Source organism: Fusarium vanettenii, assembly GCF_000151355.1.
Source record: "Fusarium vanettenii 77-13-4 chromosome 8 genomic scaffold NECHAsca_10_chr8_2_0, whole genome shotgun sequence".
Classification (NCBI taxonomy): Eukaryota; Fungi; Ascomycota; class Sordariomycetes; order Hypocreales; family Nectriaceae; genus Fusarium; species Fusarium vanettenii.
The window spans coordinates 742,199-759,045 of record NW_003315874.1 but is presented as its reverse complement, the minus strand read 5'-3'; the positions used below and the strand labels follow the sequence as shown (position 1 = coordinate 759,045).

Genomic DNA, 16,847 nt, shown 5'->3' with positions numbered 1-16,847 from the left:
AGGCCTCCCCCGTCATCGTTATCGCTCCATGCAACCCGTGGCAGTCGAATCAAACTCTCCCTCCCGGCGCAGGCCGCGGCTCGACTCGTCCTCTTCCTCCTCACCGCCTCCCATCGCCGCCTCTAAGAGAGCGCGCTTCGAAGCCATGACGAGCGCCAAAGCGCGGGGCAAGCTCCCCGAGACCGTCGACCTGACCCAGCCGCCCTCGGCCTTTAAGCCCTACACGGGGGCCAAGAAGCTGGTCATCAAGAACCTTCGGGCGCCGACGAGTCGTGATGCGCAGGTCGCCGAGTACTATGTGCGCACCGAGAAGGAGCTCAAGGACGCTCTCGACTCGGTGTTTGCCGGGAAGACGCCTGATGTCCCACTCGAGAGGCTATACAGAGGAGTCGAGGACGTTTGCCGGAAGGGAGACCCAGCAAAGGTGTACCGGATGGTCAAGGATAGGATTGAGGCACACTTGCAACGGGTAGTGCATCCGAGGATAGGACGGAATGGAGGTGTCTCGAACCTCGATACTCTTAGGAGCGTGTTGGCAGAATGGAAGATTTGGAATGGCCAAACAGTACGCCTGACAGTAAATCAGCTAGCTACTATCCAGCTAACTCTCTTGCAGATATTGATCCGCTCGACGTTTAGTTTCCTCGATCGGACATACTTGTTACGAGAGAACCTTTCATCCATCAACGATATGGCCATCAGCCAATTCCGGAGGATGGCCTTCCCTTCGCAGGCACTTGCATATGAGAGTTCTATTGGGAGCAAGGCAATTGCAGGAATGTGCGAGTTGGTGGAGTATGACCGAGGAGACAACGATCAAATGGACTCGTCTCTCCTCAAAGACTCGATAATGATGTTACACGTTCTGGGCGTCTACATCAAGCACTTCGAACCACTCTTCCTGCAGCAGTCCGAGGTCTACTTCAAGGAGTTTGGTGAGGCGTGGAGTACTTCAAGCCTCAAGGACTACATCCGAGTTTGCAAGAAGCTTCTGCACAAGGAAAACTATCGCTGCATCGTGTATAACCTTGATAGTACCACGGAGAAGCAGCTGATGGATTCTGCTCACTCGCATCTGATTGACCGTTATTCGGAGAAGCTCCTGAACAGTGGCAATCTTGCCAAGTTGCTGTCCGATAGAGACGTCGACTCTATGAAGGCATTGTACGACTTGCTTCGATTATCAGGCATTCAGAAGAAGATGAAGACACCGTGGGGCGACTATATCAGAGCGACAGGAGCTGCTATCATCGGTGATAAGGAGCATGGGGATGAGATGGTTCTTCGTCTCTTGGAACTGCGACGGTCACTTGACCTGATGATTCGAGATGCGTTCGACAAGGATGAGGACTTCCTTTGGGGCATGAGGGAGGCTTTCGGGAAATTCATGAATGACCGAAAAGTGTCGTCTTGCTGGGATACAGGAACGTCCAAGATTGGCGAGATGACAGCCAAGTATATCGACATGCTTATGCGAGGCGGTTTGAAGTCATTACCCAAGGAGCTTCTGTCTGATGCCAAGGACCGGGCGACGGCGGAGAAGCAGGGCCAGGCCAGCACTGGTGATGAGGATGCTGAACTTGATCGGCAGTTGGATCAGGCTCTGGAACTGTTCCGTTTCATTGAGGGCAAAGACGCCTTTGAAGCATTCTACAAGAAGGATCTCGCCCGAAGGTTGTTGATGGGACGAAGCGCAAGCCAGGATGCCGAAAGAAACATGCTCACTAAGCTCCGAAGCGAATGCGGTTCCAACTTTACTCACAACCTCGAGCAGATGTTCAAGGACCAGGAGATTGCCAAGGATGAGATTGAAGCGTACAAGGAGTGGTGTCAGGGTAGCACCGAGCGCAACTCGCCTTTGGACCTTCAGGTCATGATCCTCTCAGCTGCGGCGTGGCCAACATACCCCGACACTCGTCTCAACCTCCCTGACGAGGTGGCAACCCAGATCGAGCGGTTCGACCAGTATTACAAAAACAAGCATACGGGTCGGGTGTTGACGTGGAAGCATTCGCTGGCTCACTGCGCGATCAAGGCTACGTTTGCTAAAGGCACCAAAGAGCTTCTTGTTTCGGCTTATCAGGCCGTTGTGCTCATGATGTTTAATAGCCTTCCAGCTGATGGCTTCTTGGCTTATGAGCAAATCGCCACGGGCACGGGGCTTCAAGGCGGGGATCTCGACCGCACATTGCAGTCCCTCGCGTGTGGCAAAGCACGGGTGCTCAGCAAGCATCCCAAGGGGCGTGAGGTCAAGTCCACAGACACATTCACCTTCAACAAGACATTCACGGATCCTAAGTACCGTGTCAAGATCAACCAGATCCAGCTGAAAGAGACAAAGGAGGAGAACAAGGCAACACACGAGAGGATCGCTCAGGACCGTCGATTTGAGACACAAGCAGCCATTGTCAGGATTATGAAGAGCCGCAAGTCTATGGGCCATGCGGAGCTGGTGGCTGAAGTGATCAACTTGACTAAGAAGAGAGGCAGTGTAGAGCCGGCAGCGATTAAGAAGGAGATTGAAAGGTTAGTCAAATATTATGACCATGTGTGGAGAGTGCTAACAAGAGGCATAGTCTCATCGAGAAGGACTATATCGAGAGAGAGGGCAATACATACGTGTATCTGGCGTAAGGTTCGGTAGGTTGGGCATATTTTATTATCTGATGATGTAGATGATGGGCTACGAGGTCCAAAGACGACAAGGGCTATAATTATGAGTCATAAGCAGAGGATAGACCGATATTCAGCTGCCATTAATGTCCAAACTGTGCAAAAAAAAGTGACTGCCCGTGCAGAAGAGGGGATGGGAGTTGAACGACGTGTCTCGGGGTAGAGATTCAGGGGCCAAAAAAAAGAGCGAAGCCAGGGGGGGCCATGGGGGATAAGGTAAGAATCTTAACAATAGTTAAAGTTTGTCAACTGAGCTACTTCGCTGATGGAAGAGATGAGTATTTTGATATATAAGGAGGAGATGCGTGGTCGAAGTTGGGTGATGATTGGTGATGCGAGGGTTGTGGTGGAGTTGGTTGCCTGGAGGGCTGAGATCTCATGCCTGCCGTTTTGGGAAACGACATTGGAGTCCATGTCAAAGTAGCATCCCACGACGACTCGCGAAGCTACAAAAGGCAAGGCATAACGACGATAGCGTCATAGACGACGAGCAGAGCGAAGCAGTTTGGCTGTGTTATTTCCGTTGGGTTGCTCAGAAGTCTACCCCCACCCCCCTTCTTCGAGCCCTTGAGCAAGCAGAGCGAAGCAGAAACGAAGAAGGGCAAGAAGACGACGGGAGGCCATGTTAACGAGCTATCTGAGGCAGACCCTAGCAAGTTTGTAGGCCTCACCAACCAGCTAACATCCCGACTCCAAGACAATGACACTGTCAACAGAGAGCCCGGACTTTCATCTCTTCTCCATCGCTTTCATCTTTTCCAAGTTCCATCTTTCCATCTACATATCATACATAGGATGGTGGATGGCCTGACGTTAATGGCAGCCCAAGACTTAGATGCCCGAGTCTACCTTTAGGATGGAGCCATGGAGGCTTAGCTGCGAATAGCCACCGTTGGGTTGGATCTGCACAGCAAATGACATCCGTCAAGTTGAATCAAGGGCAGAGCTGACCACTGACGGCACCTATCAAACCCCGGCATGCACGCCTCATCTGCAGAGCGAGTCCAAAACGCCCTGCAAGATGCCCCGCCAATGCCCCCTCTCCTCTCGCGGCCTTATATCCAGCGAGCCCATCATGATCCCATCAGCGCAACCTCACTCTTTCCAACCCATATGATGCACCATGGAGCCCGTTTCTTTGGCTTTCGGCGTCGTATCCCTAGGTATGCAGCTTGTCCAAACAGCTGCTGCCATCAGGGAACGGATCGATGCCTACAAGTCAGCGGCCAAAGAGCTGTCGACCCTATCTGACAAACTAGACGACATTGAAGCTATATGCTACTCTCTTGAAGCCGCTTTCAGTTGCTGCGAGCAGGCACCCAAACCCTGGGACGCCATGCTACTGAAGAAACTGCATCGGATCATGAGTGACTGCCGCGACAAGGTTTCACGGCTTTACGATATCATCAACAAGATTACGTCGTCTCAATCAAATAGGCATATACCACTAAACACCACGGGAGCACGTTTCCTTCAGTACAGGAGTACAATACGGAAGTGCAACGACGAACTGGACCAGTCTCTCACTTCCCTCCACTTGCACATGACGACAAATATCCTGTAAGTCTTGGATTTTTGTTTGAAACCAAAGCTAACAGGCTGTAGGGTTATGAATCTGCGGCCACTACCACCAGCCTGTGACTCACTCAGTCTGGATGTTGCCACGACCACACAAGTTGAAACCAACATGAAGAGCAGCGTCAACTCGGCGGTTATGAAGTACCGAAAGGGTCGAGCAAAGCAAGAGGTACAAACTCAGACGTGGGACTCGTCATATTCCTCATTATATCGTCTCGAAAGGACAAAAATACGAAAAGTGAAGCAATCCAAGTCTTCACCCGTTACGGTTCAAGAAGAGACCTCATTCCTCATCGGCTCGCCACTTCTGGGACTATACGCAAAGCTCTCACTCCAACGTGGGTCTCTTAGTCCTTTATCCGTTTCACTACGGTTCCCCCATATATTTACCTTCGCCTACGACTCGTGGTTCTGTTCAGATATATCTAGGGCCTTCAGAAGGGACGATGTTGAAGGGCTACGGCATATCTTTAATCTGTACTCAATCACTCCTGCTACCAGTTTGACCTTAGTAGATTCGCTGTCAAACAAAACTGACACGCTACTAGGGGTGAGTCAGGCGTTCATGGATTGGGAGGCATCATTCACTAACCGGCCATCTTAGGTTGCCATTGTGAACCAGTCAAACCGTATCTACGACTTCTTAATCGACCAGTATCCCAGTTTACTCCATGAACGGTCAGTCAGGCGTTATTACCACATTCCAAGTCTAATGGCGTGAACACAGGCAGCACCTCCCCATCAACTATGGCATGATTTATGGACCTAGCACAGCCTATAGTAGTAGCCTTGATGATACTTATGCGCGGATGAGTGATTATATCGACATGCGAGGCAGCGCCCTTGAGCCTCTCGAGTTCTATTCTCTTCTTCAGGGCTGGTCGTCACTGACGCATGTGGGTTTCCTCGTCGATGCTTGCAAGCAGCACTTGACAGAAGATTGGGAGCCATTTAACGAATATCTCTGGAAGCATATATACGAATGTTGCAGACGAGCATGCCGCAAGTCAGTCATTACCATGCAGGAGGTTGACAGGGATATAATGGACGGGCTAGCAGATCTTACGCGACGCGCAATTTCTGATGGGTTAGATATCCACTGCGGTATCCCATATCCTGCTCTACCAGACTGTCAAACGCCGTCTGCTCTCCAAAGCTTGGTTAGCTTCGGTGAGCAAGAAGATGAAACTCTCTTCCATTGCCATCAGTGGGTCGAGATGCTGCACCAAGCTGGCGTCGATGTTGATGTTTACCTCGAGAGAGAGATGCAGGCAATAAGTGCGGTCTGGGACTCCCATTTTCGGGACGACGCCTACCTCAGAGAGTTAAAAATGGTGGAGTATATGGGCAGAAAGCTTCCCACTTGGGTCACGTCACACGCTGATACAGCTGCCCCTGAGTTGTTCTCAGAATTCCCCCGTCTCGTCTCATGGGATTCCTTTGGGTACATCATTCCAGGCAAGAAGACTCCGGGAGATATTTACCGCATGGCAGATGCCCCCAAGCCACATCAGGGTTGGAAACAAGTCTTGCTGATAGATGGCGGAGTTATTCATCCGCCTCTCGAGCGGTGGTCGCTTAACTGGCACCACCCCCCAAAACCTTTGGATGAAGAAGGCAGGATATTGGTTGAAGGACTTGCATATGCGTGCGACTTGATGGAGAGCCGGTTCGAGCGAAAGAGGCTAAAGAAGTTGCGCAAGGCTGGATACATGAGGGAGTTTGCTCCGTTGAGATTTAAAGAAAGGATCCCTGGGACGTGGGTAGAATAGGAGGCGTGTCTTAGAGGCCACAGCGAAGTTGCTTGGAAATCAACTCTTTTTTACGAATTGTCAGCTAGAAGCTGTCTTTAATGAGGATTCTGGGTCAAGGTCAAGATTGATGTATGAAGAAGAATGAGATGTGATGGTACATTGAAGCGATATACGTGCTCCTATTCTACAATCTATATACACTCTAGTACACTGTAATACGCATCCTTGACACAACTTGTTTATCGCGTCTTGATCCTTCGGAAACGGGTAATCTTGGATCCATCGCTGAGATCTTGTTGAATCTGCTCATGCTTGTAACCAAATACAAGCGGCGAGAGAACGAAGCGGAGCACATAGTAAATGATTCCCAGCAGCAGAATCATGACGGCGACAAAAGGTGACAACCAGTATGGCAACGAAGTGTTTCCCTTGCCACTAGGAGGGCGAATAAATGGCATCACGAGGAGAAACTGGAGGTAACCATTAGCTCACTGCTCCTAACAAAGAATTAAAGCGACTCACGATGTTGCTGACTACGAAAAAGCCAATGACGGGCCAAGGAGCAGGGAAGGGCGATGTAAAGTTTTCGCTCTTCTTGAGGCGAAGTTTGACCAATCCAATGACGATTGCAAGATGCATGATTGTGCCTGGGTAGGACGACAAGCTGACGATGAAGTTGAAGGCGTCGCCAGCCGGAGGAGCGCAAACGAAGAGAATTGTGACACCGAGATGGAGGGCGAGCGCTGTGATGGGAGTCTTGAAGGGTCTGTTTTCCATAAAGAAGTTGGAAAAGGGGAGAACGCCGTCTTTGGCCAGTTCTTGAATGATTCGTGCTATCAAGAATTAGCCATGGTGTAAAGAATGATGGATGTGAGTACAACTTACGGACAGTAAAGGCGATTCCGAGAAGATGGCCAAGAGCTGAAAGAGCAACCAGAGCAGGAAGGGCTTTGACGGCAGCTGTGTCTCCAAACATGTTTCTGAAGAGACTAGCGGCAACGGTGACTTGGGCGGCCTTGAAGTCTTCCTTGGAGACGGCAGCGAACTGTTGAGACGGTCAGTCGGAGTTGAATTGGTTGAAGAAAAGGGTGAATATACGTAGGCAATGTTGGCGAGAATGTAGAGAACAGTGACAGTTCCCATGGATAGTGGAAGAGCCAACTTGAGCGTCTTTTGAGGGTTGCGGACTTCTGACAAGACCTAGTTATACTGTCAGCGAGGAGTTGAGCAAATCACACAACAGACGCTTACGGCGTTGATATTGTCATAACCTCCAAAGGCAAAAATGACTTGCAGAATAGCAGTACCAATGTTGTATCCATTGTTAGAAGTACCCTCAAAGCCATTCGAGAAATTGTGAGGCTGGTCAACTTTGAGATGACCACCCAATGCAGCAAAGCCGCAACACACGATGAAAAAGAGGGTAAAGATCTTGACGACAGACAAAATATCCGATATCCATCTTCCGATTTTAGGTGTCACGGCGTGGACTCCGCATGAGAAGAATGCTCCGGCTATGGCGACGCCACGGAGCTTCCATGTTGTTGACTCAGCGCCGGCTGCGACAAGGAGATATGAGGAGAAGGTGATGGCGTTGCTAGCCGATACCTCTAAGAGCTTGTTAGTCTTGTACTATCAAGAGTAAATAAATATTCAACTTACGAAGAAAGACGCAGAAAAAGACGTAGATACACGTCTGCATCAACCGAGGACTGTAAGACCTCTCAAGATAGTTCTTGATACCACCAGATCTTGGAATAGCTCCTCCAAACTCGAGCATAACAAACGTTCCGCAAGTGGCAACAGCTGCTCCAATAATCCAACACATGAGAGACATTCCAACACTTCCAGAAAGTTTGAAGATGCCACTGGGGGTTGAAAAGATACTACACAAGGTTAACTGTCTGTAAGTCACTGACTGGGAGTGTACATACCCGGCACCAATCATTTTGTTGATGATTAGTGAGGCAGCGCCAAAGACGCCAATTGTCCGCTCTTGGAGAACATGAGACTCGTCGATTCCTAGGGTGGTTGACTTTCCTTCCCTTTCGCTGTCGTCCCCAGATGAACGGACAACTGGGGCAACTAGAGGGTGTTAGTTGAGGTGTAACGCTAGATAGATGTTGCAACATGCCTTGAATACCATCTTCATCCTTGCCAGACATTTTGAATCAAAAAGCCTAGAATATTCCTTCACAAACAAGATGAATAGAACATGAACCAGTTTATTGAAGTGATACTTTGAAGATCCTCTCGAGTTAAATACTCTATACAGCATCCCACTGCGGATCTCTACAAACACGAAACTAGGATGACATTGATCCCTTTCTGTCATAGGTGACCCGTTTCTCGGGTGTATAGTTGCCGTCTACAGGGGCCTACTACGTACTATGCTGACCGTGCCAAGCACGCAATGTTGGAGTTGCCATGTCGTGCTCCTAGGGGTCGGAGCCAACCCGACAGCCTCTACAATATGATGGACATCGGAGTGGAGTTGTAACCACGAGATGAAATCCACATATGCGCGGGCTTTTCGTAATAGACGTGATATTTCCCTTAGTCACGGAGTCGTTGTAGAGTTGGTTGTTGGAAAGTCGTGCTCGACGCTAAGAATTTCGTGATGCGGTTATCCCACCCGGGGAACCCCTCTCGTTGGGCATCCCTGTGGCATATATCTAGAAGAGGAGTTTGTATCGGTAATAAGCCCCCCGGGGAGAAACTAGATCTTTCTCCGGTGTCTTATTTAGTACATAATAGGGCCCTTTTTTCTCGGGGAGACATTCACGGCTTCGACTATCCGGAATCCCCGTCGGGAGAAGCATAGACATAAGCTTGGTTCTTTTATATGACCCCCAGCATCACGTCATCAGGATTTATTCCCATTTCTGGAAGCTCGGGAGAATGACGGTTGACTTGACATCTTTCGACGTCCCCGGTGCCCGGATATACCATGGCAACGCCCTACCATGTGGTCTCCAGGTCCAAGGCGATCCTCCCCCCATCGCCGAGTCTGCCAATGCCCTACGCGAGTTTGCAGAATCTGGGAGGTTGCAGGAGCTTCTAGATCGTCACGGCGCGGTGCTGATCCGTGGCTTTGGACATGCGTCGGCCAAGACTTTTTCGGATCTCGTTTGTGCGGCTGAGGAAGCGAGGGGATATCATCCGTTTGAGCAGATTGGTTTGGCTGGGAAGAGAACTCAGGTTGCCAAGAATATTTGGACTGCGAATGAGGGATCTCCTTTGACTCGGTTCTATCAACACAATGAGGTTTGTGATAGTTATAGTTGAGTTGCTCTGCGACTAACACAGCTCAGTATTCTCGATACACTCGATTTCCTTCCAACATTCATTTCTATTGCGCAAAAAAAGCACCCAAGGGTAACTACAAACTTCAACTCACTCAAACTCACTACTAACACTACTTTATAGGAGGCGCCTCCCCCATAGCCCACAGCGCCAACGTCTACGAAAAAGTCAAGGCCGAGATTCCAGAGCTAGTCGAAGAAATCAACAAGCGCGGCCTAGGCATGAAGATGGTTTTCCGAGCGCCGGGGAAGGAGAGCAAGGTCAACTCGTTCAACTGGGCGGGCAAGTTTAGTTTTGGACAGGAGCTCACGCCGGGTGATGATGAGGCGACGACGAGGGCCAAGGTGGAGAAGCAGGTTCGAAGGTTGACGAATGATTTCAAGTGGAATGAGGATGGGAGTCTTGAGTTGACGCAGCATATTCCTGGTGAGTTGTTTTTGTGTTGTTGGTTGAGGCTCGGTGCTGATTGTGCGTTTAGGTCTTCGAAGGGCGCCTTCAAGTGGCAGGCCAGTATGGTTTAACGGACTTGTTGGAAGACATGGTATCACTAGAGACATTGGCGCTCTCGACCCTCCCTACATTGGGCGAGACGGCATGACTTGTGAGTACCCAGTTCATCTACCCTTGACTCTCATCACCAACTGACAAGGACCAGACCTACCCTGTGTCTACGGCGACGACACACCAATTCCCCGAAAGTATCTCGACAAGCTGATCGATGTCATCGACAAGGAAGAAATCCACGTTGTTCTCGAAGAAGGCGACATTCTCTTTGTCGACAACTTTCAGGTCTCTCACGGTCGAGAGCCTTGGGAGGGAGATAGACAAATCTTGGTATCCATGTGGGAAGGGCCAACTTCAATTGGAGTTTACTAGACTTAATTAAACCAACTCCTATCTTCGCATAGTACGAATAGCCAAGTTGGTTAGTTAGTGACTAAGTAGCTGTCGCCTTAAAATAGACCCCAACACAGCAGCCGTCAATAGTTGCACGACACCTGGTGCCCAACCCAAAAAATCCAACTCAACTAACAACAACTCCAATTCGCTGATTGAATGCAAAAACCATCGTATTAGGAATAGTACAATGGGTCCATCCCGTCGACGTGGGCCATTCTGATTCCCCGCGTAAAAACGGTAATTACGCTTGTCTTGACTGGCGGTGAAGCGAGCATATCCCTGGAGAATGCCGAATAATTCAGGCCATGAGATCAAATGTCGAAAAGGAGCTGTCGCTTCTGCTTTCTTGTGGAGTTTTAAACCTGTCAAGGAAAGGATTGTATTTTTTGAGAGGTACGCGTCTGTATACCCACATTGCTGTAAAATGTCCATCTGCTAACCTGCTATAGAGACGTTTGAGTATAATGCTTTGCGTATGATTGCAAGGGCTATTGATTCCCTGCTGTTTTATATCGTCTCTCGCTGTGCCTAATGAGTCATTGAATTGGGCACATATACAAAACTGCCTTGGTTCGGTATTATATTACCTGAACTCTGCCCAAGACCGAACATCGTCGGGAATATAGCCAGTCTCATACCCAAGTTGGTGATACATAGTCACACCACTACCGGGGCGTACCACACGCTTCACAACGCAGCCATGAGCGACTACTCCGAATCATCTTCTCGCCAGAGTAGGCGTGGAGGATTAGAAATTATGGGCAATGAGATGGCAATCTCTGAAGCCTCTTCCCACAGAAGCAGGCATGCCCGATCGGATAGTTCTCGGGCTGAGATAAGAAACATGATGAAGAGCATCGAGAGGAAAAGGGGTTCGACGGATGAACACATACTCGCTGTCGTCAGAGCAAGAAGTGTCGAGGGACTTCTTGAAAAGTACAACCAGAGCCAACCTTCAAGTCGTAAGCTCATTGGCAAATCCAAGGGTACGTTGTTCTTCTCTCCAACTCGAATCTAGGATGATACTGACCGCACTAGAACGAGCCGCCGTCACCGTCACTTGTCTGGATCACCTACAAGCTTGGATCGAGCACATCACCAACATCATCAAGTGCCGCAAGATCAAGATCATAGTAAGCTGTCTGGTGGACGACCTCAACATGCACATCGAGAAGCGAGTCCGCAAGCTCGAGCTGTATCGTTGCGGCTACGGTGAAAACGCCGACCTCAACAACTTTGTAACGGGCTGGTCGACATACCGGGGTATTCGATTCGACGAGTGGGACGGCCAGGGCGACAAGGAGCTTTGGTTCGGTCCAGGCATCGCGATTAAAGTCGATCCGCGGAGGAGTAACTTGTGGTCGCCGAAGGATAGCTCGTTCACGGTCAACAACGAAGACAAGGATACCCTGCGGAGGTACTTTGAAGGCCTCCAGAGCATACCCATGGAGGGCGACTGGTGGCAAAAGTGGAAGTCGGCCATCTCGTTGATCCTGGGCGTCCTCGGCGGAGGAGCCAAGCTCGCAGTCTCGATGAATGTGACGGCCGCGGGCGCCTACATTCACTACCAATCATGGACAGGGTCATCGGTCAAGTTAGGCTGCGGTGGCATGAAGGCCTCGATGGAAGCGTCCGGAGGCGCAGTGCTCGTCGGGGCGGGGGTAGCAGCGGCCGTCTACTTCATCCCGTGGGACGTTGTGCTTGGATGGATGGATAGTCTGTTCTCGTGGCTGTGGGAGGGCTTCAAGTCCATGATGAACAAGTTCTGGGAGTGGATGAAGAGTTTCTGGGCCAGCAATCCGACCAAGGAGCAGCAGATGCAGGTCGGGATACCTCGTCCGATGGGGTTCTAAAGTTTGAAGGGCTTGTTAGCGCACGTTTGTCATGTTAGTGAGGGTTTGGTTGCTGGATATTCTCTTGGGTTGCAACAGTACGAGGGATGTATGACTTGAGTCGGTCAACAACCACAAGCCGTACACTTTTCAGCGAAAGGATGGGTTTCTTATAGATTGCTAGATATCAGACTATTGAAAAAATTGGAGTTAGGGGCGACAATCCTCACTTTAGTTATACACTATCCTTGTAGATTTCGAGAGGCAGTGATGACGAGGCAGATCCCAGTTCGCCTTGTTGACTAGGGTGAAGCATATTCGACTTGAGGCTTGAAATACAGGGCTGTGCAATCATCAACTGGGCAACAATGAGTTGTTGTGTTGGCAAAGCCATTAAAGAAACGATGCTCTCGCCGAATGCTCGAACAAGTCGAGAAGAGACTAGACGCCCAGTTGCCGGGCATGCCATAGTATCCCATCTCGAGACGACTCCTCAGTGACACACTCACATCGCAACCATCACGATTGAGTACAACGAAAAAGAGGCAAGGCAACCAGCCTCACACCCCGCCAAGTCCTCTGCCTTGTCTGAACCCCCAGCTCCAACCCTCCCTTATGACAGGAGCTTACAAAGCTCTGGGAACCCCTCACAAGGCAACCAAACAAGGCAACCAGTCGGTCGCCCGGTGAAAGTTGAACACTGCACTTTTGCCTGGTGCGTGTTTGACGATCGCCTCGTCTTGGCGTCGAAGGAGAGATAATACGTGATAGATAGTGCAACCATCCCCCCCTCTCCGAGAACAGGCGGCTATGTCTGAGTCAGTGTCGCGGATGGGCCCGGTTCTGGAAAGCCGGGACCGTTGATGAGCCTGCCTCGTGTGTCCCTAGGTTGCAACATGTGCATCTACACTTTCGCCTCGCTTTCATACGTTCTGTCATCGACTGGGCGTATGAGAAGACGCGGGCTGACCCAAGCCACCAAGTAAACGAGATATGAATCAAACCTTGCATTATGCTCGACATAATGGCGTCAACCAAGTTTTTTTCCCTCTCTCTCCTTCATGCACCAGCATCGTCGGGCGTGTCTGCTGACTGGGTCACTTAACCAGCATAAATCCTCCCCGGCCAGGTTGTGGTGACGCAGGCTTGTGAATGGCTGCAGCGTCGTCGTGTTAAGCAGGCAATAGGCATCGGGCGTATGATGGGCGGGCGAATTTCAGCTCTTGGCCCGGTTCAGCTGTCAAGTTGCGATACCCAAGATTTGCACTTTTTCGCGATGCGATGGAATCAGGAAGAGGCAGGGTCGACATGTTTCTCAGTGGGCGATCTAGACTGCGGGAAGTCCCTTCCTGACGAACGCCTGCCCTGCCCACGTTGGCGAGTACGTATGCACGGTCCCTCTGTCAACAGGCAGGCGAGAGGCAGGCCGCTTCATGGCCTCCTGTCAACAACAACACCAGCACAGTACAACTCAATCATGATGCCTCCGGCAATTACATGCATACCCGCCTCTCCCGCCGCTTCTATTTCCATCGTCAACTATCCGCCATTGGGCCTTCATGCTTGACCAGACGCTGTTGTCTGGACAATGATATTCGTCCGCCCCATACCGGGTCGTCGTGGACTCCCGATATACCTATAGTCCTACATGGCTATGGTGGCAACCGCCGTGTTTTTCTCCTAGTCGTGACACAACATCAAAGAGAGACATTCAGCAGCATCAACGCCTAATCTTCTCTCTTGGTTGCCCGGCAATGGCATGACAGCTCGTCCGCCAACTCGCCAGCGTTGCCTCGTCGGAGCATCCCTCGTTACGCAGCGCATAGGATCTCCAGTTGATCATTCACCGCCGCGTCAGACTCACCTGCCGAAATGGATATGCACTGCTTCAGCGAGGCATCGTGGTGTGTGGGCGCAATACACGGCAGAAGCTGTCGGAAGTGCCGAGCACTCAATGGGCAGTTCTCGCGGCGGACAGCAGCATAGACAGGCCCCATCGGTGATACTGACCGATCGACTCTAATTAGCCTTGAGAAACTCTACCGCGTCTTCGGTATCTTAATCGAGGTGCGCCCGCGCAATCACCTGATGCGAGGCCCGTTCCAATGGGATGTCGTCTCGGCGGGCAAACCTGCCCACCACCTCGACCTGCAGACCATGCGGCTGCTTCTTCGGCCGGGCGAGGTCAACCTGCAAACCTTTCCCCGGCGGCTGTTGCGGCTGGGCGGCCGTATCAATCAGGAGGGTGGTAAGAAACTTTGGCTGCTGCTTGTTGGCCTGGTTGCCTCGTAAGTGGCATATGCGAACCACCTCACCCTCGAAACAACGGTTCGCTTTCCAACATGGCGATATACCATTCGTTTGAGGTGCAGGAGCTCTGCCGTCTCGATGAATTGTGTCTGCTGTCGATTGAGGATTGGGTAGAAACAATCAGGCTCTTTATGTCTTGAAAGAGAGAATTAAATAGAAGCCGATTCTCCCTCAACATCCATCTCGAAAAACAGCATCACTCACAACAACAACCACAACAACACAATCCTTCCATCTTTCTATACAAACTGCAATCAAGTGCTCACAAGACCTTCCAGGGTTGAGCTCTACCCCTCACCATATTTGCTTTGCCCTTCAAGAGTCTGCCCTCCATCCCAATACTAGCTCACACCAACTCGCAATATATCGACCGCCTCACTTTCTTGAGCGTGGCGAAGCTCCCAGTTGCCCATACATTTCATACCAACTTGATACTTGCTCAATTCACATCTGCCTACACATCGAGGCAGATATATTTGCCCATCGTCGCCTCATCTTTCAACTCCCAAACTGGGCACGAAAATCCACAACTCTGTTGATCGACAATCACAAACCCCTTCAACCATGTCCAGGCAATACCCTGCCAGAGCCATGCCTCACAACGCCCCAGCCCCCATGCATCACCAGCCTCAAGCACCTCCACAGGGTGCTCCCATGCCTCAGGGAGCCAGGGGCCCTGCTCCCTTCCACCAGGCCCCGCCTGCTCGCTCCCGCCACACTTCTTCATCATATGCTAGCTCTTCGTCAAGCCTTCGCTCGAGCTATGCTAGTATCCCTTCCCCACCCCCAGGCGCAGTCCCTCGGGACCTGCGTCCAAGAGATGCCGTCCCCATCTCAGATATTCGGCATGAACGCCTCACAGAGGCTGATGCCCGCGAGATCCTCTCGAAATACTATGTCATCCGCCTCGAGAGGATTCGCAACCCCAACGATGTTGACGCTCAGGGGTATCCCCTGAAGCCTTCATGGGACAGGGTTCACCAGTTCGTCCAGTCAGACTATCCCCAAGAAGATGCCAGGCGCAGAGTTGCCCAGCTCATGAGGGATACGAAGCCGGTCTATGAAAAGAAGAGAGCCAAGGATGTCACCATCCAACGCCAGATCGAGCTTGTTTTGGATGACTTTGCCAGACAAGAACTTGACTCTCGGTACATCGTCACCTTGGCCCAGTTCGAGTCTCAATATCGAAGACTGGATGACCGCTCAGTCTCAGTTGGCAGACGGAGGAGGAGCCACAAGCATCATCACAGCAGAAAGTCCAGAAAACACTACAGCAGAAGCAGATCTCCTCGAAAGGAGAGACAAGCCATCATCATCTACCTCAAGCGAACTCCCGCCAAGGGAGAGAATGGCTTGAAGATGCTTCAAGAGGAGAACCAGCGGAAGGCGAGGCGTGATATGCCTGCGCCACCAGTCCACATCCGCCCAGGTACAACGAGCTATTCTCCTGTTGCTCCCCATCCAGCACCGATCTATTCCACTCCTGCTCCTCATCCCTCGTCACCACAAGCTCGGTCTCCTCCTACTCCTCATCACCCACCACCACCAACCCGCTCTGCCCCTATCCACCATCACCCACCTCCAAATCATGCGGCCCCTACAGCTCCAGTCAACCCTGGAGCACCACCCATGAACCCAAATATGAGAGGCCAACCTCAGCCGGCGATGCCAGGCAACCGCCCACCGCCAGGAGCTCAGCCAAGGCAACCTCAGCCGGATTTTGTCGGAGAGTCTGATGATGACTCTGCTGATGAGTCCGACGACGAGGATGCCACGCCAGCCAAGCCGTTCAATCCGGCACATCCAAATAATCCTGGAAACATGGCACCAGGAACAAGACCACCACCACCTCGCCCTGGCGTTGCTCCCCCAAGGCCTGGTCCAGGAAATCTCCCCGCCAATCCAAACGCTGCTCCAGGATCCCGAGGTCCTCCTCCTCCCAACATGCCACCCAACCCCAATGCTGCCCCAGGGCCGCGAGGTCCTCCTCCTAACATGCCACCAAACCCAAACGCTGCCCCGGGACCTCGAGGACCTCCTCCCAACATGCCCCCGAATCCAAATGGTGCTGCTGTACCTCGAGGGCCTCCGCCAGCTGGTCCTAGACCTGGTCCAGTGCCAAACCCTCAAGTTGCTCCTCCTCCGCCTAACGCCGCGGGACGAGCACCACCACCAGCACATGCACCAGGAGTTGGCCCAGGGAGGATGCCAAATCCTCAAGCCCGACCACCATTTGATCCGCACGCAGCTCCCCAGAAGCCGGGCGTTGGGCCACCAGGAATGCGTCCGCCCAATGGCCAAGTAAAGCTTCAGAAGCCTCCTGTTGGGTCCCAGGTGAACGCCCCTGGTTCCCCAGTGGAGGACCATATCACTGTTACCACTTATACCGGTGACAAACGTCGCAAGTCCAAGACGTACGAGGCGTCGGATCGAAGCTCCCGGGACTCTGTGGCATCAGACGATCTCTTCTCAGCGGATGAGAGCGAAGGCACAA

The 16,847-nt window shown here is 51.5% G+C and overlaps 6 protein-coding genes across 6 annotated transcripts; 5 read left to right on the top strand and 1 right to left on the bottom strand.

The window, feature by feature from the left end:
• Positions 1–145: 145 nt before the first annotated feature.
• NECHADRAFT_71093 (uncharacterized protein) lies at positions 146–2,701 on the top strand (the record flags this gene model as incomplete). The annotated part of the gene is made up of 3 exons (XM_003048913.1): positions 146–565; positions 617–2,526; positions 2,577–2,701. The coding sequence occupies 3 exons, from the start codon at positions 146–148 to the stop codon at positions 2,632–2,634; spliced, it is 2,388 nt and encodes a 795-aa protein (XP_003048959.1). The 3' UTR covers positions 2,635–2,701.
• Positions 2,702–3,796: 1,095 nt separating this feature from the next.
• NECHADRAFT_83788 (uncharacterized protein) lies at positions 3,797–6,023 on the top strand (the record flags this gene model as incomplete). The annotated part of the gene is made up of 5 exons (XM_003048912.1): positions 3,797–4,233; positions 4,279–4,589; positions 4,800–4,801; positions 4,856–4,929; positions 5,243–6,023. The coding sequence occupies 5 exons, from the start codon at positions 3,797–3,799 to the stop codon at positions 6,021–6,023; spliced, it is 1,605 nt and encodes a 534-aa protein (XP_003048958.1).
• A 221-nt stretch (positions 6,024–6,244) lies between these two features.
• Positions 6,245–8,157, bottom strand: NECHADRAFT_95536 (uncharacterized protein; the record flags this gene model as incomplete). Its single annotated transcript, XM_003048716.1, has 8 exons — positions 6,245–6,475; positions 6,528–6,838; positions 6,891–7,050; positions 7,104–7,205; positions 7,257–7,615; positions 7,668–7,891; positions 7,940–8,081; positions 8,136–8,157. The coding sequence occupies 8 exons, from the start codon at positions 8,155–8,157 to the stop codon at positions 6,245–6,247; spliced, it is 1,551 nt and encodes a 516-aa protein (XP_003048762.1).
• Positions 8,158–8,906: 749 nt separating this feature from the next.
• NECHADRAFT_83786 (uncharacterized protein) lies at positions 8,907–10,187 on the top strand (the record flags this gene model as incomplete). The annotated part of the gene is made up of 5 exons (XM_003048911.1): positions 8,907–9,272; positions 9,320–9,383; positions 9,435–9,737; positions 9,790–9,912; positions 9,967–10,187. 5 exons carry the CDS (start codon positions 8,907–8,909, stop codon positions 10,185–10,187), a joined length of 1,077 nt encoding a protein of 358 aa, XP_003048957.1.
• Positions 10,188–11,055: 868 nt separating this feature from the next.
• Positions 11,056–12,064, top strand: NECHADRAFT_83785 (uncharacterized protein; the record flags this gene model as incomplete). The annotated part of the gene is made up of 2 exons (XM_003048910.1): positions 11,056–11,197; positions 11,250–12,064. The coding sequence occupies 2 exons, from the start codon at positions 11,056–11,058 to the stop codon at positions 12,062–12,064; spliced, it is 957 nt and encodes a 318-aa protein (XP_003048956.1).
• A 2,853-nt stretch (positions 12,065–14,917) lies between these two features.
• Positions 14,918–16,658, top strand: NECHADRAFT_83784 (uncharacterized protein; the record flags this gene model as incomplete). The annotated part of the gene is made up of 2 exons (XM_003048909.1): positions 14,918–16,426; positions 16,470–16,658. The coding sequence occupies 2 exons, from the start codon at positions 14,918–14,920 to the stop codon at positions 16,656–16,658; spliced, it is 1,698 nt and encodes a 565-aa protein (XP_003048955.1).
• Positions 16,659–16,847: the final 189 nt, after the last annotated feature.